Source organism: Delphinus delphis, chromosome X (assembly GCF_949987515.2).
Source record: "Delphinus delphis chromosome X, mDelDel1.2, whole genome shotgun sequence".
Classification (NCBI taxonomy): Eukaryota; Metazoa; Chordata; class Mammalia; order Artiodactyla; family Delphinidae; genus Delphinus; species Delphinus delphis.
The window spans coordinates 105,471,882-105,494,187 of record NC_082704.1 but is presented as its reverse complement, the minus strand read 5'-3'; the positions used below and the strand labels follow the sequence as shown (position 1 = coordinate 105,494,187).

The 22,306-nt window shown below is 44.0% G+C and overlaps 1 protein-coding gene across 2 annotated transcripts in view; it reads right to left on the bottom strand.

Annotated features, from left to right (window-relative positions):
- Positions 1–6,562: 6,562 nt before the first annotated feature.
- The window catches only part of PCYT1B (phosphate cytidylyltransferase 1B, choline), a 142,400-nt gene continuing 126,656 nt past the window's right edge, over positions 6,563–22,306 (bottom strand). For both annotated transcript variants that reach the window (XM_060002689.1, XM_060002690.1), the window contains one exon: positions 6,563–10,431. In XM_060002689.1, coding sequence (XP_059858672.1) covers positions 10,219–10,431 — 213 coding nt within the window. In that variant the 3' untranslated portion in view covers positions 6,563–10,218. The remainder of the gene's footprint in view (positions 10,432–22,306) is intronic.

Below are 22,306 nucleotides of genomic sequence, written 5' to 3'. Positions count from 1 at the left end.
ATTTTAACAAATGCCCCAGGTGGAATTCTTTTAAAAAATGTAAGTTGGAAACTGCTGCTGTTGGTTCCATGGTCTCTTCTGAGGAGCTGGTGCAGCACTGACACCAGAACCCAGTGCCTCCAAAGACACTTGGCTGCACTTAGGTACTTCCTGACTGACTGAGAGATGGGGTCTTCGTGTTATTTGCCAATGTGTCATTCTTTTACTAAGTCTTCAGTGATGAATGGGTGTCTTTTTTCAAATTTGAGAGCTGCACAACTGCCTGTCCTGTGTTCTCATCACTAAAAAACAAAACGTCTAGAAAGTTTGAGGCAAGAAACTTCGGTTTGGATGATTCCTGGGGAGTATTAATGTCAGGAAATCAGCATGTTTGCCTTGGTTCCCCTACCGGCTCCCTGTTAACTGTGCTTTGGTATCTTCATCTATTAAATTAGGGAGTTGGACTGCATGATTTCAGGGTTCTTTCCAGGTCTGATGTTACAGGGCTCTCTTTAAAACCTAAAATGTGAAGCAGTTACTAATCAACTGCTGTCATGTTGTGCTGTATCTTGCCCAAAGAGTACCAAACCACTGACTCTTGAAAGTGACAGTGGTTTTAGTTAGAATTCTTAAATCGTCCATCCAGCAGTCACTGTTCTAACACATCATTCACATCTGGGGAAGAGCATTCTTGTAGCAGCCACTCCTGCCCTGTTTGAAATTCAGCAAGTAACTATGGTTTAGACTCACAAAGAGACCCTCACTCAAGAGTCTGTGGTTCCATGAAGCTGCTGAAGAGCATTGCACTGTAGTGTCGGTTTTTACTTCCTTGTCCTCATTTCAGAATTCTTTCCAATGGCTTAACAATGCGTGTTTACAAATGGTTATCTGCTGATGTTTTCAGGTGTTCGTAGTAACAGAGACATACTCTTTGCTCACGTGAATAAATTATAAAGCATCACATAGGAGGGGTTGCCTCTGTCCACCACTAGAACTCTGGGATGATGGGCATGTTCTCTAGCTTTGCTGTCCAATATGGCCACCACGAGCCACCTGTACACTTAAAATGTGGCTAGTTCAACTGAGGAACTGAATTTTTAATTGGTATTCATTTAAGTTCAAATAGCCACCTGTGGCTAGTGGCAACCATATTGGACAGTGCAGCTACGTACAGGCATTACAGGTTGTTGCAGCATTTTTTTAAATTAACATCGAGTACCCATTTTCACCAGTCATTGGGTTGGGTGCTTGACGGTACCCTTGTCATTTCTAAATGTTGGTCGTAAAATGAATCCTTTGTCCTCTGCCTACTGATGACACTTTCATTAACATAAGAGTCTCTCTTTGGATAAGAAAATAACAAGATGATACCTCGACCTTTTCCTGTCCTAGCTGCTTGGCACGTCACTTCTCATCTTTGCTACAAAAGGCATTGATTGTCACCCTCTTTGAATCCAGTTCTCTCAGAGGCTCACTTTGTTCTCTGAATTGAAGTGTTGACTATAGCCCAGAGGGTCTCAACCTGGCCACATTGGAATCTCCAAGTACTGGGGCCCATTTCAGATCCATTCCATCAGATGGTGTCTGAGAAGTCTTTTTTAAAGGGTTCCCTAAGAGATTCTAACATGTGACAGGATTGAAAAACCACTGATCAAGTCCAAACCACAGACCAGCCTCTGAGAGTGGCTAAAATTCTGGGAGCAGCAAATCCTGTCTCCCTGGCATAGAGCAGGCCTAGGGTCCAATTGATGTTCTATTTAACAGGTAATTGGGAAATACTTAGAGAAAAGGCCTTGTCGATTTGGATTTTGGACAACTGAGCAGCTTTGCCGTTTCCTTCTGTGCAAGAAACTCTAAGCTAATGCTACTCTTACTGTTTTCTGGCATTCTTGTCCAAACAGAATTTGCTAGTGCTCAAACAAAATAAACATGTTAATGATTTCAACAACAGTGATGGACGCAGAAGCGTTCCAACAGTTCCTTAGTAACAGCTTAATATAATAGTGTCATCATTTCTAAAGTTAGAGGTAATTATTGTCACCTTGGCACAATCATTGGAACGAGCTTCTTACATGAAAACTGCTCTTTTTCTAGGGCTTCGACTGGTAACAAAATAATAATTTATGAAAGCAAATTCTGCCCCATTATTCTGGGAGAAGTCCGTCAGCCACCCTGCAATTGAAGAATCTAAGGTGAGACATCGAATGACCATCTCATCCATAGAACAGCTCTGTTCAAATAGAGTTCATTCCAGGCCAGGGCCCACACCTGTTTGGTAAGGCCTTTAGGGAAAGAGTGTGCTGACGCCTTGTGACTTAGGTAACTCGCCTAAGAGTCTTCCTGTTCACGGGCCAGCTGAGGGGTGATGTCACCAGCCTCCACCGTTCAGCATTCTCAACAAGTGGTTTCTCATAAATAGAAAACCTACTTTTACAAATCTATTTTTTTTCTATTTTTCCCTATTCTGAGTAGGAGTTAGCAATCTTTCTTAGCACTCTGGGAAATTTAGAGCACTCCACCCCAAAGAGATTAGTTAAAAGAAAATAAGTGAAGTTAGTCAAATGATTGTCAAATTCTCTTTGGCACAGTCCGAAACGTGGACTGTTCATCAAGAGCTCAGTAAAGCCAGAGGCTGGGCCACTCAGGAGAGGTCAGAATTGAGAGTCAAGTTACTGAACTGAAATTGCGGTGGGGGGAGGGATGGTGTCCTCTTTTGTCTTTGTTTCTCCAGCACCTACGAGCTCACGTAAATGTTTACTGAATGTTTCGGACAGGAATGTATTTGAGACCTTAAGTTAAAATGCAGATCAAAGGCAACCATGGAAAAATAAGTTACTCTAGAAAGGAGCATGGCATACCTTGATACTTGATGGCTGGAAGTGAGTCCCAGCTTAAACTGGCTGTGGTCAACCTCCAATGACCAGAAAAACAAAACCAAAAACAAACCAGGGGGAGCATAGGTAGGAAACAGATGCTGCCTGATAGCCAGAAACTGTATTCCTTGGCTTATTTCAGCAAGAATGTGTCCAGCGATCAAAGACTTTGGTTAGCTGCGCTTCCACTTCTTGTCTTCTTGGTATAGCAAATATGAATTGGAGGATATGTACAGAGAAGAGGGAGGGAGCTCTTAAACTTCCTTCTCTAACAGCCACGGCTCCATGTTCATGAGTTGAGGAGCCAACCCTTCCTTTCCTCATGGGCCAATTAGCCTGTTCATTTGGGTCCAACATCTCCCATTATACCTATCCCATGCTTCTCTTGTGGATGTCAAGACTCAAGAGAAACATTTAAGGGGTCCATCGCGAGTAGATGTAGGAATGTTAAAAAGAGGAACACGAATCTCTCTATCTGCATGAGGATTACTTCTCCTCAACTCTGTTAGGATCTGGAAAAAGGTTCAAGGGTTTATGACCATTGTCTTCAGTCATAGAATTATGGCCCCCCAAAGATGTTCACGTCCCAATTCTTAGAACCTGGGAATGTGTTTTATTACATGGCAAGAAGGAATTAAAGTTTCTGATGACCTTAAAATAGGGAGCGTGTCCTGGAGTATCCTAGTGGGCCCAATGTCATCATAAGGGCCCTCATACATAGAGGAGAGAGGCAGAAGGAATGTCATAGTGATGTGATGTGAGAAAGATTGGACTGGCCATGGCCGGCTTTGAAGATGGAAGGGGACCACGAGCTAAGGAATGCAGGCTAGAAAATGCAAGAAAATGGATTCTCCCCTAGAGCCTCCAGACAGGAATGCAGCCCTGCCAGCACCTTAATTTTAGTCCAGTAAGACCCATTTTGGACGTCTGACCTCCAGAACTGTAAAATAACACACTGTGTTGTTTTAAGCCACTGAATTTGTTACAGCAATAGGAAACTAACACACACACCTCTTCAACTACTTTATCCCTGGGTGCCAGATATGGGAAAAAATGGAAAAAGAATCAATGACTCAGTTGTGTCAATGTCAGTTTGTATGGTCAGACCAGTAAATGGCATCTTGCCAACATCTGTCCTGTGGAACGTGATTATCAGACAAGGAAGTCTGGTTACCGCCTCAAGCTATGTAATGAGTCATGTCCTGCCATGTGCATGGCAGAAGATGACAGGTTTTCTTTGAACTTGGAAATTTTAGAGCGACAAGTTCATTTGCAAGTATAAGAAGTTGAAAAGGTCCCCGTGGAAGAGGTAAAGTATCCCAGCTCTTTCAGGTATGGATTCATTAATTCTTTTAAAATGGAAGATGATGTATCAAATATTTTAGTTATGTCTAATCCCTCCATCAGAACTCAGCTTTGATGAATAGAGTACAGTAACCTGGCAGATTAATTCCTTTCCCTGCCCCCCAAGAAAGATAACAAAGGTAAGGAGAATAAAAATTGCTTACAGGAGACAAGTCAACCCTACTCTGAACATTCTCCTCAAGTTCCCCACATGTGGTCAACTGCAGCTGACATTCAACCAATATGGTGGGTTTTTTTCTAGAATATAAGTTATGGCAGTACAGGGCCTAATGTAAAGAACAATTTGCACCTGTTTATGCTCTTAATGATATTTCAGATTTTACTGGTTCTTTATTTTCAGGATTTTACTTGACGGTTTCTTGAAGAGTTGGATCACTGGGTATACACTTGGTGCTAATGAACTGTCCCTCTTTGCCTGAAAAGCATCTCTGTAGGAGTCTTTTTATCTAATAGCCTCTGCTGAATACCTGGAGAAGTTGCTTAAACATTCAACTCCAATAAGCTGTGAGGACTTCAATACAAGAGGACTCTGTGTGTGTGTGTGTGTGTGTGTGTGTGTGTGTGTGTGTGTGTGTAAACATTTTTGATAGCATACCTTTTAATCCTAGGGGTTTGCTAACAAAGGCTCATTCTCTTTGGAGCAAATATCAGAGTTCTTAAACGTGAGTTTTGTTATGCCTTAGAACTGCTTTTCCCTTGAGAACATTTCTGAGGTATCATGGAACGTGAAGAAACCTGTAACCGTGACTCTAAATACAGCCTGTCGAGAACGTGTTTGATCTGTATGGCAAAAGCCAAGTACTGTGGTCTGTGAACGATAGGAATTCAATTTTTAAATGAATTCCCTTGCTGCCTGCAGGCCTGGTTCTATTTCTTCTAGAATCTAGGCTGATGTTAGAACTGTTGTCGGTTCAAAGAGCTAAACCCCTCCAGATGGAGTTAATAGAAGCTCGTAAATTCGGCTAGGAGGGCCTGAGCACAATGCTCATGGAAGGCCGAGAACATCAATCTGCCTTAATTGTTGACATTTGGAATCCTGATTGAGCGCCTCCACCCCCATCTATCTGCCTCCAGCTGACCAAAGGAGCTTTTCCCCACAGATGGAGAAGTGGTGGAAATGGCCACGCCCCAATGTTTAAGTCCAGGTGAAAAGTATCCCACCAGGCAGCTAGATAAGAAGGGTGGGTGGAGCCCGAGAGTCTGCTGGAGGCTGCGGTCGTGAGTGCGGCACTGGTGCCGTCGGTTGTGGAGGTCCCAGGCCGCGTCTCCAGCGTCCCAGTGAAGGGTGAGCACTTCCTCTTGGTGGCTCAGTGACAGCACCATAGCTGGAGAAGCTTAGGGAGAACGCAGCCCGCCTCATAAATTCAGAGACTTTTACAGTCAAAGGAGACCTCAGAAACAATTGCCTTCAACCCCTTCGTTTTACAAAAGCAGACGCTGAGGTCTGAGAAGTGAAGTGGTTTGGCCGAGGTCAGAAAGCAAGCTGGCAGTGGAGCGTACAACTCAGGGTCCTGGCCGGGCTCCCTACGTGACCTCCCCTCCAGGTGAGTGCTCCTAAGCAGACTTTTTTTTTTTTTTAATTGAAGTCTAGTTGATTTACAATGTTGTGCTAATTTCTGCTGTACAGCAACGTGACTCGGTTATACACATATATACATTCCTTTTTGTATTTTTTCCATTATGGTTTACCCCAGGAGATTGGCTATAGTTCCCTGTGCTATACAGTAGGACCTTGTTGTTGAATCCATCTACTAACCCCAAACTCCCAATCCATCCCTCCCTCCCCCCTCCCCCTTGGCAACCACAAGTCTGTTCTCTATGTCCGTGAGTCTGTTTGTTTAGTAGATGGGTTCATTTGTGTCATAGTTTAGATTCCACAGATCAGTGATATCATATGGTATTTGTCTTTCTGGCTGACTTCGTATAATCACTAGTTGTTCCATGTTGCTGCAAATGGCATCATTTCGCATTTTTATGGCCGAGTAGTACTCCTTTGTATATATGTACCACATCTCCTTCATCCGCTCCTCTGCTGCTGGACCTTTAGGTTGTTTGCATGTCAGGCGTGAGCCAGCTGGCAACTCCAGGCTTGGCCCCGTGCTGCACTGCACGCAGACCCATCATTCTGAAGGGCTGGGGCCCGGCTGGGCGGAGGCACGATAGCGGCCACACCTGCACTCCTCCGTATTGCGCCAGAGCTCATAAGTAGGAACGCACAGCACCACGCTTTTAAGAAACACAGTAGGAGAAGTGCAATTCTGCATCCCTTTATTTATAAACACGTTGGCAATGCCGTGTCCCGTTGGCGAGCAGGAGTGGGTCTGGAGCGGGGGGGGGGGGGGGGGGCATGTGCAGGGGTAGGAGTGGGTTGGGGAGGGGTGGGGCTGATTCTGGAAGTTCGCGTTATTCAGCACCAGAGCAGATGCTTGGGCGTAAGGTCGGGCTTTAACCCAGACGAGTCGTCGTCTTGTCTCACGTGTACAGCATAGTCTTAAGTATGTATGATCTTATGGCTTTGTCCCGGGACACACTGCAGGGACACAACAAAAAACTCAAGTCTAGAGAGAAAGTAAAAGTTGCAAACGCCTCATGAGCTCGTGTTTTTTTAAAAAAGGACAAATCTGATGGCCAAGACTAGTGCTGAACGGATGCTTGAGGAACAGGGACATCTCTGCTCCCTTCGGGTTCATCTGATTCAGCTGAGTGTAGGTCGCCATCTCGCAATCTCTCCCTGGGGTATGCCTGGGTGGTAAGTCCCGAAGATGGAGAGAACGAATCCATGCTCTTCCCGTCCCTCCCTCCAAGGATGGACTCTCAGTAACTCCAGCCTAAGGCATGGAGCAAGCTGGCCATCCCGCAGCTGTGTCTCTTCCCCGCACAGCAGGTCAGAAGGCAGACTTAGGTCTTGGGATAACTCCTCTTGGGGCTGGTTTCCTTTGCCTTTGTAAAGTCCTGGCCCACGGGAGTTGGCTTGCCAGAGACGGGCCATTCAATGTGACTATGACATTACAGTTGCCCCATGTTTTTAGCTGGTGAACATTTGATTTCAGGGTCCCCAGGAGGAAGATGTGGCAGCTAATGGAGAAGGGCTGAAATGGGGAAGCTGGACGGGGTGGGGGGACGGGAACCCACATCCTGCACAGGTACCCACTAACCTTGGGTGTCTGTGAAAGAAAGCCTGGCTCCTTTACCTGGTAGGGAGTGAGTGACACTTGTAAGGGAGCGGAAAGGAAGTACGCCCCCCCTCCTGCCCATCTGCATGTAACCTGCCTCCTTCCATGACCTAAACTGTTCTTCTCCAGCCCTCAGTCTGAAGCTTCCTTCCCTGTCTAGGGCAAAAGAACCTTTCCTTGCTTTTTGTCATTCCCGCTTACCTCTGCAAGCTTGTGTCACACTTTGTACATCTCTCATTCCAGCCTTAACGCACTCTTGGCCATTACTGTTGAGTGGCCGGCCCAAACAAAGAGCCGCCCCATCTCCTCCCAAGCAGGAGAGGAGGGGCAGGGACAAACTGGTGGCCAGGACGCATCAAAAGTTGGGTTGCAGAATCTCCTCATTCCTTCTCAGTAATCTCGTAGCCTTAGGGTGGGGAGGGAGGTATTGTTACAGGTCAGGAGCGGGACAGAGGGTGAGACCTAGAATCCGCTTGTGGGTTGTTACGGCCCATCCCTGGGATATCCCAGGCATTGGTCATTTCCCATAATTGGCAGCTAGGATGGCACTGAATCTGATGAGTTACATAAGCGGCACCTGTCAGTGTGGTGCGTGAGGCCGGCAAACTTAGAATCTGCCCGATACATCAATTCCAAGCTATTTGCTCCAGAGCAGGAATCAGGTAAAAGTGATTCATCTGCTCTGGGCCGTGGCCAAAGCCCATAAAAGGCATTCCCAAGAGAGTTTCCCCTACAAAGGGAGGCCCTGAAACGGTTTGAGCGCGCAGATTCTCTTTAACCTACTTGCCTTTCTCTAGGCACCTCTTTCTCCTTTTCTCTTCCCTTGTTCTGACTGCCTTGCCTTCCCCAGCGGGCCTCCTCACCCTGTCACCACTCAGGAGATGGTGGGCATACATGCCCAGTGTGCCCTGGGTACACGACGGGAGAGAGACCAAACGGGCACAGTGGAAGAACGGGGCCTTTGCCCCTCTCAGCAGAGCAGTGCTGTGGGCCTTGACGGCAACAAGTTTTCTTCGCACGTGCCGTGTTCCCACCAGCTCTCTGCCCTGTGAGTGCTCGACACGGTTCCGGAGGAAGTGCCCAGATAAGGGGGTTCCCAGCCAGCTTAGCCGCACGGTTTTGCTTCCCAACAAACACCACTTATCTCCAGGTGGGTAGGGAGGTAGTTCAACCCCAACACGAGGGGGAAAGACATGCCACCTTCCTTCACTGGTTGCCCCACTTGTCACCCAGAAGGCTGTTTCCCAGGGTCTCTGAAAGGGAGAGTTTCTGTCACGAGATGCCGGGCTCTGTCCGCAAGTTGCTGTGTCGGGCCTCTGGCTTTACTGGGACAGCCGGGCAATGCCTCTTCTACCCAATGCCTCTTCTACATCTTGCCTCTACCTGCTCATTTCCACCTGTGCTTAGGGGACAGTAACTTCAGACAACTCAGCAGGCATACTTAGCGTCTTCATCCCATTTGAAACCTAGGGCCGGGGAGGTGGGTAATTACAGGACTACCTGGAACATCCAGAGGCTGAGGTCCGGCTGAGGTTTCCACCTCGCTCGGCGAAACTATTCAGAGCCTTCCTCTACCCAGGAAGATGATGGGAGGCTGTGAGCACAACATGCTGATTTCGTGGCTGGGACATTTCTACGGGAATGCAGGATGAGCTGACGAAGTGCCCAAGTCACAAGGGAACCAGGTAGTTCTTAAGACCAAGGGTTTCAGCAGGGTATTAGGGTGAGAGCAGTAGAGGGGGATAATGTAAAATGCCACCACCATAGATTCATATTGCACATGGTACACACCCTGGATGGCGTATTGGGAGCATACATAGAACAGATACGTGCAGGTAGCACCCCCTATTGGTATACTATGTGGTTTGGTACATCAAACCGTTACTTGAGGTCTATGAAACTGTTAACTGGTCAGAAATGGGAAAAGCCATTCCGTAATAGCATCCTTGAAGGAGAAGCTTCAGGAAACATCTACCACCTGCTAAACTTGGAGCCAAAGCAAAGCGGCTCCTTCATATACATATACACACACATATACATATATATATATATATATGTATGTATATATATGATGTTCTGTTTTGTTGCATTTCCCACAGATTAAGGTAGTTTCTGGAAAACAAGTCAAACCAATGATGAAAGAGTACAACCAGGAGACATTACGCCTTAGGTGGCGTTCTCCTTGACAAAACTGTCCTTGGAATAAGAAGTTGAGGTTCACGCTAGGTGACCTTTGATATACGTAGCCTAAAGCAAGGCTTGGTCTAGACGCCGCGTTCCTGGAACTGGAAAGAATTGATGTGTTGCAACATCAGGTCTCGTGGCTAAACTGAGAAGGTTGGCCTTTGTCTGTAGCTTGACTACTTCAGAAGCACTGTGCCACCTCTACTGGAAACAACTTTATTCTGGTAGAGCTCGGGTGGTAGGAGGCAACGTGCAGGGCCCTTAGGAGCTGGAAGTAGATTGAGGGAGCAGACGCTTCCACAGGTGGTATGCTTGGTGGGGGCCAGTGTAAGGACCAAAGCAGAAGGCACGCCACTCAGTGCAAGTCTCCCAGGGGTGCTCTTCATCTTTCCTTAGCAAGGTTAAAGTAGTGGTTCTAGATGATGCTAAGAAGGTTCGTATAGGTTGTCTGGCGGGAAACCTCCATGCAGAGTCCAAGTCTTAGGCTGAGTGGAGACTGACGGAGAGCTGGTCTCAAGGCCTTCCCTTAGCAGAGCTCAGGGTCTCCTGGCCGAGCTGCAGCTCCCACGCCACTCAGGCATCCCCCGTGCCCCCGCCCTCCCCCCAGCCTGGGTGGCGTGGCTCTTGTTTTCTCCCAGCAGCCTTTACTTCTCATCTTCATCCCCCTCACTCATGCTGCTGATGGAGGCTGAGGCGGCTTTGGGTGAGGAGGGGGGTGAGGTTTTGTTCGGGAGCCACGAGAAGGTGGGCGACGGGGAGCGTGAAGGGGACCGGCTCCTGGTGGGGCTGCTCACAGGGCTCTGCTTCGGGGACAAGGCCTGCAGCATCCGGCTACTCCTCTCCTGGAACATCTGCTTCTAGAGAGAGAAGGGAGAGAAGGCGTCTGTTAAAGGAGCCTTCTGAGGCGGGAGGGAAACAAACAAGGCAGGAAGGACAGCTGCTGCTCTAAGTACCTGCACGCACAAACGCAGGCTCGCATGACAGCCCGTGTTCCCCAGACTATCTCTGGGGAGGGGCTGAGTGAGATTCTGGGGCAGGAAGATGCTGCCACATCAGATTATCCTCCCGGCTGGTTCTTGGGGCTCACCCCTTCTTACCACCTTTTCCTCCATCTCCAAATCGAACTGCTATCTGATGTGCCAGGCAAATGGCAATGTCCTCGGTACTTCGAAGTGCAGCAGGAAATAAAACAAAAATCCCTATCCTCATGGATATGAGGGAGGAATCACACAATAAGCAAAATATGAGGTGTGTCAGATGGAACTATGGTCTGAGAGAAAACTACAACGAGAGAGGTTAGCAGATTGGGGTGTGGGCCGGGGAGACAGGTGGGCTGCAAAGGTCAGTAGGGCGCTCAGGGAAGGCCTCACTGAGAAGATGCTGTCTGAGCAGAGACCTGAAAGAGGTGAGGAGGGGACTACATGAATGGCAATCGGGGGGAAGCACGTTCCAGACAGAACTCCGAGAAGGGAGCATGCAGTGCACGTCCCAGGACGTCCAGGGCTGGAGTGGAGTTACCTGGGTGAGGAGGGGCATGGGGGGAAGAAAAGGATAAAGTTGGTGGTCATATCGAAGCTGGGGCTTCAGTGACATGCGGGAAGATGGGGTGGAGATGGGTGGTGAGCCCGTGGGGCTGGGTGAGGACTGGCTTTCCAAACAGAAGGTGCTAAGTAGACAGGGCTAAGCATAACTGCTTGGCCTGACTGGGCCCCAAGTGCCTATAGGGTGACAGTAGTTGAGGCTGGAGCACCAGGAGGAGGATGGATTTCTCCTGAGGAGCTCCTGGAAGATTTTAATCAAGAGAAGGGTATGGTAAGATTGGTGATGTAGAAATACCTTTGGGTATGAGCATAAAAGCAAAAAAAGAAACCATTAAAAAAAAAGATTGATGTTTGGCTGTATAGAAAATTTAAAACTTCTGTACCTAAAAAAAAAAAAACAACAAACCACTATGAAATAAGGTACAAGGCAAATGAAAAAAAGGGGGAGGGCTTCCCTAGTGGCGCAGTGGTTGAGAGTGTGCCTGCCGATGCCGGGTACACGGGTTCGTGCCCCGTTCCGGGAAGATCCCACATGCCGCGGAGCAGGCTGGGCCCATGAGCCATGGCCGCTGAGCCTGTGCGTCCGGAGCCTGTGCTCCACAACGGGAGAGGCCACAACAGTGAGAGGCCCGCGTACTGCCAAAAAGAAAAGGGGGGGGGGGGATTTTTGCAACATTTAAATACAAATAAAGCATTTTAGTATATAAACAGAGCTTAGAAACCAAAAAGAATATAACGACCATTTGGCACATACAGGTAACTCACAAAAGACTTATAAATGAACTCTAAAAAATGTTTGGCATCACTAATAAACTAACGCAAAGTGATGGGAGATACCTCTTTTAATATATCAGATTGCTAAAGATATTTTTCATCTTCCCAACCTTTTAAAAGTTTTTCCAGTTTTGAGATAGAATTGACATACAATTCAATTGTATGAACAACTGAACTTCTCTTTCTGGTTCTTAAACTATATACGTTTAAGGTGTACAGCATAATGATTTCACTTAAATCGTGAAATAATTACTACAATAAGGTTAGTTAACATCCATCATCTCATATGGATACAAATATTTTTTCCTTGTGATGAACACTCTTAGGATGTACTCTCAAAACCTGTATATATACCATACAGCAATGTTAACTATGGTGATCATGTTGTACATTACATGCCTAGTACTTACTTATAACTGGAAATTTGTACCTTTTGATCCCCTTCATGCAATTTCCCCTCCCCATACTCCCTACCTCTGGTAAACACAATCTGTCAGTGAAATCATACAGTATTTGTCTTTCTCTGACTTATTTCACTTGGCAAAATGCCCTCAAGGTCCATCCGTGTTATCACAAATGGTGGGATTTCCTCCTTTTATATGGATGAGTAATAATCCATTGTGTGTGTGTGTGTGTGTATAAACCACAACTTTGTCCATTCATCCATTGACAGACACTTAGGTTGTTTCCATGTCTTCACTATTACCAATAATGCTGCCATGAACACAGGGGTGCAGTTATCTCTTCAACACAGTGTTTTCATTTCCTTCAGATATAACAGTTGACCCTTGAACAATGGGGGGGGTTATGGATGCTGACCCTCTGCTGTCGAAAGATCGGTGTAAAACATTGGAGTTGGCCCTCGGCGTTCACAGTTCTATGTCTGTGGATTCAACCAACTGTAGATCATGTAGTAACTTAGTATTTAATACTGAAAACAATCCAAGTATAAGTGGACCCATGCAGTTCAAACCTGTTCAAGGGTCAACTGTATTCCCACAAGTGGAAATTCTGGATCATATTTTGAATTTTTTGAGGAACCTTCATAATGTTTCCATATTGGTTGTACCAGTTGACAATCCCACCAACAGTGCACAAGCATTCCCTTTTCTCTACATACTTGCCAGCATTTGTTCTCTTGTCTTTTTATTGCTCACACTCTAACAGGTGTGAGATAATATCTCATTGTGGTTTCGATCTGCATTTCCCTGTTGATTTAGTGATGTTGAACATCTTTTCATGTACTTGTTAACCATTGGTATATCTTCTTTGGAAAAATGTCTTTTCAGGTCCTTTGCCCATTTTTAAATTGGATTACTTGGTTTTTTGCTACTCAACTCTATGAGATCTTTATATATTTTGGATGTTAATTCCTTATCAGATACATGGTTTGTAAATATTTTTTCCCTTTCCGTAGGCTGTCTTTTAATTTTGTAGGTGGTTTCCTTTGCCATGCAAAATTTTTCAGTTTGATGTAGTCTCATTTATTTTGTTGCTTGTGCCTTAGGTGTCATATCCAAAAAATCATTGCCAAGACCCATGTCAAGGAGTTTTGCTCTGATGTTTTCTACTGGGAATTTTATGGATTGTGATCTCACATTGAAATCCTTAATCTAGTTCAAGTCAATTTTCGTGGGTGGTGTAAGATAGGGGTCTACTTTCATTCTTTTACATGTAAATGTCCAATTTTCTAGCACCATTTATTGAAGATACTGTCTTTTCTCTAGTGAGTATTTTTGGCTCCCTTGCATGGGTTTACTCCTGGGATCTCAATTCTGTTTTGTTGGTCTATGTGTCTGTTATTATGCCACTGTCATACTGTTTTGATTACTACAGCTTTATAGTATAGTTTGAAAGCAAGAAGTGTGATGCCTCCCACTTTGTTCTTCTTTCTCAAGATTGTTTTGGCTGTCCACACAGGGTCTTTTGTGCTTCCATATAAATTTTAGGACTTTTTTTCTATTTCTGAAAAAAAATGCCATTAGAATCTTGATGGGAATTGCATTGAATCTATAGATGGCTTTGGATCGTATGGACATTTTAACAATTCTCTCAATCCATGAGCATGGGATATCTTTCCAGTTATTGGTGTCTTCTTGGATTTCTTTCTTCAGTGTCTTGTAGCTTTCAGTGCAGAGATCTTTCACCTCCTTGGTTAAATTAAGTATACTATTCCTTTTTTGTGTGTGTGGTACGCGGGCCTATCACTGTTGTGGCCTCTCCCGCTGTGGAGCACAGGCTCCGGACACGCAGGCTCAGCGGCCATGGCTCACGGGCCCAGCCGCTCTGTGGCATGTGGGATCTTCCCAGACCGGGGCACGAACCCACGTCCCCTGCATCGGCAGGCGGACTCTCAACCACTGCACCACCAGGGAAGCCCCAGTATTCTATTCTTTTTGATGCTACTGTAAATGGGATAATTTAAGTCCCTTTTCCAGATAATTCATTATCAGTGTACAGAAATGCTACTGATTTTTGTATGTTAATTTTGTATCCTGCAACTTTACTGAATTGATTAGATCTCGCAGGTTACTGATGGAGTCTCTAGAATTTTCTATGTATAAAATCATGTCATATGCAAATAGAGACTATTTTACTTCTTCCTTTCCAATCCTAATGCCTTTTATATCTTTTTCTTGCCTGACTGCTCTGGCTAGGACTTTGAGTACTATGTTGAATAGGAGTGGTGAGAGTGGGCAGCCTTGCCTTGTTCCTGATTTTAGAGGACAAGTTTTTAACCTTTCACAATTGCGTATGATGTTAGCTGTCATATATGGCCTTTATTATGTTGTGGTATATTCCTTCTATACCTAGTTTGTAGTTTTTAACAACTGTCATAAATAGTTGTTAAATTTTGTCAAATGCTTTTTCAGCATCTATAGGGATGATCATATGATTTTTTTCCTTTCATTCTATTAATTGATGCATCACATTGATGGATTTGTGTCTGAACTATCCTTGCATCTCAGGGATAAATCCCACTTGGTCATGGCGAAAGATCTTATTAATGTGCTGCTGAATTCAGTTTGCTAGTATTTTACTGAGAATTTTTGCATCTATATTCATAAGGGATATTGGCCTATGGTTTTCTTTTCTGAGAGTGTCCTTTTCTGGCTTTGGTATGAGGGTAATGCTGATCTTGTAAAACGAGTTTGGGGGTTTCCCACCTCCTCAGTATTTTGGGAAGAGTTTGAGAAGGATTGGCATTAATTCTTCTTCAAATGCTTGCTAAAATTCACCAGTGAAGCCATCTGGTCCTGGGCTTTTCTTCATTGGGAGATTTTTGATTAATGATTCAATCTCCTTAATACTAATCGGTCTGTCCAGATTTTCTCTTTCTTCCTGATTCAGTCTTGTTAGGTTGTATGTTTCTAAAAATGTGTCCATTTATTCTAGTTTGTCCAGTTTGTTGGTGTATAAATTGTTCATAGTAGCCTCTTATAATCCTTTGTATTTCTGTGGTATCAGTGGTAATGTCTCCCTTTTCATTTATAATTTTGTTGATTTGAGTCCTCTCTCTTTGTTTCTTGGTGAGTCTAGCTAAAGGTCTGACAACCTTGTTTATCTTTTCCAAGGACTAACTCTTAGTTTTGTTAAAGTGTTGTTAACCTTTTCTATTGTCTTCCTATTCTCTATCTCATTTGTTTCTGCTCTAATCTTTATTTCCTTCCTTCTGCTAACTTTGGGCTCAGTTTGTTCTGCTCTTTCTGGTTCCTTAAGGTATAGAGTTACGTTATTTGAGACTTTTCTTATTTCTTAATGTAGGCATTTATTGCTATGAACTTCCCTCTTTGAATTGCTTTTGGTGCATGCCATAAGTTTTGGTATGTAGTATTTCCATTTTTCATTTGTCTCAAGATAAATTATTTCCCCTTTCATTTCTTCTTTGATGGGTCAGGAGAATATTTTTTCATTTCCATGTATTTGTGAATTTTCTAGTTTTCTTCCTGTTACTGATTTCTAGTTTCATACCATTGTGGTCAGAGAAGATACTTGGTATGATTTCAATATTCTTAAATTTGCTTAGACTTGTTTTGTGGCCTAACATATGGTCTATTCTAAAAAATGTTCCATATGCACTTAGGAGTGTATATTTGGCTTTTATTGGATAGAATATCCTGTATATGTCCCTTAGGTTCAGTTGATCTATAGCGTTGTTCATATCCACTGTTTCCTTATTGATTCCCCGTGTGGATGATCTATCCATTGTTGAGAGTGGGGTATTAAAGTCCCCAACTATTATTGTATTGATGTTTCTCAGTTTAGGTCTGCTTTATATATTTGGGTGCTCCAACGTTGGATGCATAAATATCTACAATTATTATATCTTCTTGATGGATTGACCGCTTTATCATTATATGTTGACATTCTTTGTCTCTTTGTACTATTTTTACTATAAAGTCTATTTTGTCTCATGTAAGTACACCTACCCCTGACTTCTTAAAATATACCATTTGCTTGGATTATCTTTTTCCACCCCTTTTTTTTCTGTTTTTTTAAATTTTATTTTTTAATTTTTAAATCTAATTTAATTTTTTTATACAGCAGGTTGTTATTAGTTATCTATTTTATACATATTAGTGTATACATGTCAATCCCAATCTCCCAGTTCATCCCACCACCACCACCCCCCCTGCCACTTTCCCCCCTTGGTGTCCCTACATTTGTTCTCTACATCTGTGTGTCTATTTCTGCCCTGCAAACCGGTTCATCTGTACCATTTTTCTAGGTTCCACATATATGCGTTAATATATGATATTTGTTTTTCTCTTTCTGACTACTTCACTCTGTATGACAGTCTCCAGATCCATCCACGTCTCTACAAATGACCCAATTTCTTTCCTTTTTATAGCTGAGTAATATTCCACGGTATATATGTACCACATCTTCTTGATCCATTATGTCTGTCGATGGGCATTTAGATTGCTTCCATGACATGGCTATTGTAAATAGCGCTGCAATGAACATTGGGGTGCATGTGTCTTTTTGAATTATCGTTTTCTCTGGGTATATGCCCAGTAGTGGGATTGCTGGGTCATATGTAATTCTATTTTCAGTTTTTTAAGGAACGTCCATACTGTTGTCCATATTGGCTAGATCAATTTACATTCCCATCAACAGTGCAAGAGGGTTCCCTTTTCTCCACACCCTCTCCAGCATTTGTTGCTTGTAGATTTTCTGATGATGCCCATTCTAACTGGTGTGAGGTGATATCTCATTGTAGTTTTGATTTGCGTTTCTCTAATAATTAGTGACGTTGAGCAGCTTTTCATGTGCTTCTTGGCCATCTGTGTGTCTTCTTTGGAGAAATGTCTATTTAGGTCTTCTGCCCATTTTTGGATTGGGTTGTTTGTTTTTTTTTAATATTGAGCTTCACTCCTTTATTTTCAGTCTGTGTGTGTCTTTAAGGTTAAAGTGTACCTCTTGTGGGCAACATATTGTCGGATCTTGTTTTTTTTTTTTTAACCATTTAGCCATTCTGTATCTTTTGATTGCAGAATCTAGTCCATTTATGTTAAAAGTAATTATTGATAGGGAAGGACTTATTATTGCCATTGTGTTAATTGTTTTCTAGCTGTTTTGTAGTTCCTCTGTTCCTTGTTTCATATTTTGCTGTGTTTTTTGTGTGTGTTTTGATGTCTTTTGGTATCAGTATGCTTTGACAACTTTATCATGTTCTTTTGTGTAAATACTAAGGTTTTTGCCTTATCATTACCATGAGGCTTACATAGACTATGTTAAAATAATAACACACTATTTTAAACTGATAATGACTTAAGTTCAATAGACTTCCTAAACTTTACTTTTGCTTGTCCTCTCCCTCACATTTTAGGTTATTGTTGCTGGACAGTTGATATATGATTAAATATTGTGTAACCAATATCAAATTATTGTAGTCATGGTTATTTTTACTATGTTTTCTAACTTTTTAAAGTATTATTTACTTATTTATTTATTTATTTATTTATGGCTTCATTGGATCTTCATTGCTGTGTGCAGGCTTTCTCTAGTTGTGGCGACTGGGGTCTACTCTTTGTTGTGGTGTGCAGGCTTCTCATTGCAGTGGCTTCTCGTCGCAGAGCACGGGCTCTAGGCATGCGGGCTTCAGTAGCTGTGGCACACGGCCTCAGTAGTTGTGGCTCTAGTCTCTAGAGTACAGGCTCTATAGTTTGGTGCACAGGCATGTGGGATCTTCCCAGACCAGGGATCAAACCCGTGTCCCCTGCATTGGCAGGCGGATTCTCAACCACTGCACCAGCAGGGAAGTCCTGTTTTCTAACCTTTAATGTACAGTTATGTGAATTATGTACCACTGTTACATTATAGAATCTAACTTTGACTATATAATTACCATTACCAGTGAGTTTTATGCTACCTTCTTATGTTTTATGATGTTATTTAGTGTCCTTTTACTCAAAGAACTCCCTTTAGCCTTTCTTGTAAGGCAGATCTAGTGGTGATAAACTCCCTCAGGTTTTGTTTCTTCAGGAATACCTTTATCTCTCCTTCATTTCTGAAGGATAGCTTTGCCAGGCGTAGAATTCTTGCTTGATGTTTTTTTTTCAAAAATTTGAATATACCATTCCATTCTCTCCCGACATCAGACGTTTCTGTTGAGAAATCTACCAGAAGTCTTATGAGGGTTCCAGTGTTTGTAATTTCTCTTTTCTCTTGCTGCTTTCAAAATTCTTTGTCTTTGACTTTTGACAATTTAATTATAATCTCAGTGTAGCCCTACTCAGGTTTAACCTATTTGGTGTCCTTTGTGCCTTATGGATCTGGATGTCCCTTTCTCTCCCAAGTTGTGGGAAGTTTTCAGCCATTATTGATTTAAATAATACACTTTGTCTCTTTATCTTCTCCTTCTGGAATTCCCATAATGTACATACTGTTTCTTTTGATTGTGTCCTGTAATTCCCATAGGTTTTATTCACTCTTCTTCATTGTTTTTTTTCTTTTTCCTCCTGACTGGATAGTTTCTTGACTTCTAGGTTTCTTGTGCCTAGTAGAGTCTGCTTTTGAAGCTCATTGTTGAGTTCTTCAGTCATTGTATTTTTCAGCTCTAGGGTTTCTGTCTGGGGTTGTTTTTTTTTTTTTTGATGGTTCCTATTTCTTTGAGTTTCTCATTTTGTTCATGTATGGTTTTGCTAATTGTGTTGTCTGTGTGTGCTTGTAGTTCACTAAACTTCTTTGGGAGGATTATTCTGAATTCTTTGCCTGAAAGTTCAGAGATGTCCATTTATTTAGGGTCCGTAGTTGGAGCTTTATTAGTTTCCTTTGCTGTCATATTAACCATATTTTTGATCCTTGATTTCTTACATTGGTATATGCACATTTGAGTAAGTGGTCTTCTCTTCCAGACTTTACATGTGTACTTTGGCAGAGACAGCTCAGTTTGGGTTTCTGGATGTGTTTGCTGGTAACATCCTTGGGCAGGAATGGTTTGCTATCAGGGTTTATTTTGGGGTGAGGCCACTGCCCAAGTTCTGAGGTGACGGGGCAGGGAGGGCTTGCTGCTGCCTGAGAACAGTTGGATAGGACTGCTGATTTGGTTCCCTGCACAAGTGAGGCTGGAGCTTGGGCTCCACAGCTTCCTGGGTTTTCTGGTCAGGATAACTAGATGGTCATGACTGGGTACTATACTCACCGGTAGGTGAGGCCATGAATTACCCTCTCTTCCCTGGTAGGGCAGCAGAATAGGCTCCAGGGCCTGTACGGCTTGTTGTTTGGGGACCTGAGTCAGGCAAGAGTGTGTACTGAATTCCCTGGCCAGACAGGGCCACCAGTTTTGCTCTCTGTTCAAGTGCCACTGTACACAGGGTTGTTGGATGAGCTAGGCAGCTTCCCGTGTGCTCTAGTTAGATTCTGTGGTCGGGTGGGCTGCAAGGTGTATTCAGCAACGAGTGGGGCTGGGAATTAGGTTCCCTTCCTGGGCACGGTGGGAGAACTAACTCCAAGGCCAGAAGGGCTCTTTGTGGGTGGTCTTGATTCAAGCTGACCTGCACCCTAAGTTCCGTAGCTGAACACAGCCACTGGCTTTGCTCTGCCGTCTGTCAGCTCTGCCTGCCAGACTCTGTGCTCAAGTATTGCTGGGCTATGCAGCTTCCCAGGTGTTCTCGCAAGGCTTTCTGGTTGGGTGGGGCTGGGAGCTTCACTCAGCAGTCAGTGGGGGTTAAAACTCAGCTCCGCTGCATGCGTGGGGACAGACCGGGCTCCAGGGCCAAAAATCTTTGTTTGAGGACCCAAATCAGACAGACTTGGACTCCACTGAGTTCCCAGGTCAGATGGTGCCAATGACTCGACTCTGCAGATGGACAAAGTGGCTGGCTGGGGCTACTACTTGGGCGCTGCACATAGGAACTTGGTCCGCCAAGATCAGAGTGCTGGTTGTGGCATGATGAGATCCTCAGTGGTCAAGTCCTTCAGATTCCTCTGCAGTCACCATGGGGTAAGACCAGAGATGGTCTCGCAAGAAAGAACCCACAGTGCCGGGAGAGCTGGATGTCCATCTGGGCCTCTTTCGCCACTGGAGGAACCAGAGGCTCGGGGGAGATTTCTCCACGGTGCCATGCTGGCCTGGGGGAGGGGCAGTACGGTGAGCACGTAGCGGCTCCTCTTACCCTTCTAATGCCACCTGTCTTGGTCTCTGTAGTGCAGGGCGTGCTCCAGCCTCACCCAAGTGTTCTAGGATTCTCTCAGTGGTGTCTTCTCTGTGAATAGTTCTTCTTGTGAGGGAGAACAAAGTCAGGAATGACCTATGTTGCCATCTTGATGTCACTCCGCCAAGATTATCTTTTTTAATTGGTAATGGCCAGTGTTGGTGAGGGCTCAGGAAAAAGACTACACTCCTGTTACTGCTGGTGGAAGGGTAAAATAGTAGTGCCGTTCGGAGGGGTAATTGGGCAAATAGGCACAAAAACTTTTTTTCCTGAGGAGATGGTCAGAGATGTAAATTTGTGTACATGGACATTCATTGCAGTGTCAACAGACAAAACGTCAAACTCCCTAAACAGGTTAGAGAGATCTTGCACAACTCTGAGATTATACACTAAGCAGCTGATGAAAATCAAGTCCTTAAAGAATAGTCAGTAATGTGAGAAAATGTTCATGAGCTATTGCAAAGTAAAAATGATTTTAGAATAGGAAAATATATACATGTGGCAAGGAAATATATACATGTAGATGGAAGAAAGATGGGGGCAATACCCGCCAAATATTAGCAGTGACTACTCTGGGTGATGAGGCTAGAGGTGATTTTTAGTTTCTTTTATTATTTTCTTTACTTTCTAATAGTTCTACAATGAACACGCTATTTTTACCATCAAAAAAAAGATACGCTAGGAAGAAAGAAAGATAACTGAGGCAAGGAGATTAGGCCAAAGGGCATTGCAATAATGTCACAGGTAAGAAAATATTAAGGCCTCAGGCACAACATCAATTCCCCTGCAGTCATTTTCCCTTTTTAAGTTGCAGCCCATTACTTTTTAGGAGCTCAAATCTCCTCTAGCAGATACAAGAGAGATGACTTGCTGATCACTGAGATCCTTTCCAGATTTAAAACTCCATAATTCTATGAATACACCGATTATTCATCTTCCATTAAAGGCACTGATAATTCTGCCAGAAGACATCCAAACCCCTCAAAATCAAACAGAAACAAATGCTGTAGTACAACAGCATTAATTTAGATTAAGCCCATTTATGAGACAAAATCAAATGCCGAAAGGATAGGGTGGCCTATTATTAATGGCAACGTGAAAAAAAAAAATCCTTGAACTTCTAACAGGCATTTCTATTTTTAAATTTTTTAAATTTATTTTTGGCTGCGTTGGTCTTCGTTGCTGTGTGCGGGCTTTCTCTAGTTGCGGCGAGCAGGGGCTGCTCTTCGTTGCGGTGCGCGGGCTTCTCATGTTGTGGAGCATGGGCTCTAGGCGTGTGGGCTTCAGGAGTTGTGGCACATGGGCTCAGTAGTTGTGGCTCGCGGGCTCTAGAAAGCAGGCTCAGTAGTTGTGGCGCATGGGCTTAGTTGCTCCTCGGCATGTGGGATCTTCCCGGACCAGGGCTCGAACTCGTGTCCCTGGCATAGGCAGGCGGATTCTCAACCACTGTACCACCAGGGAAGCCCCTAGCAGGCATTTTGAAATATGTGTTTTTATTACTGTAATCTTTAAGTATATTTTTAGTGGCAGCCACTAGCCCTCCGGCTGTTAATGGATTGTCAGCATTTCCATTAGAAGCCCACTTTCTAAGGAATCTCCAACTTGTCTCCTAGTTGGAGACTAGACAAGACTCAAGCTCATAACTGAATATTCTGCCTAAGGGGATGAAATTATTTGAACCCTTAATGATAAACAGTGGTGTCACCCTTTATAAAATGCAGTATCCAGGCAAAACAACTATGGGTCTTGATTTGCAA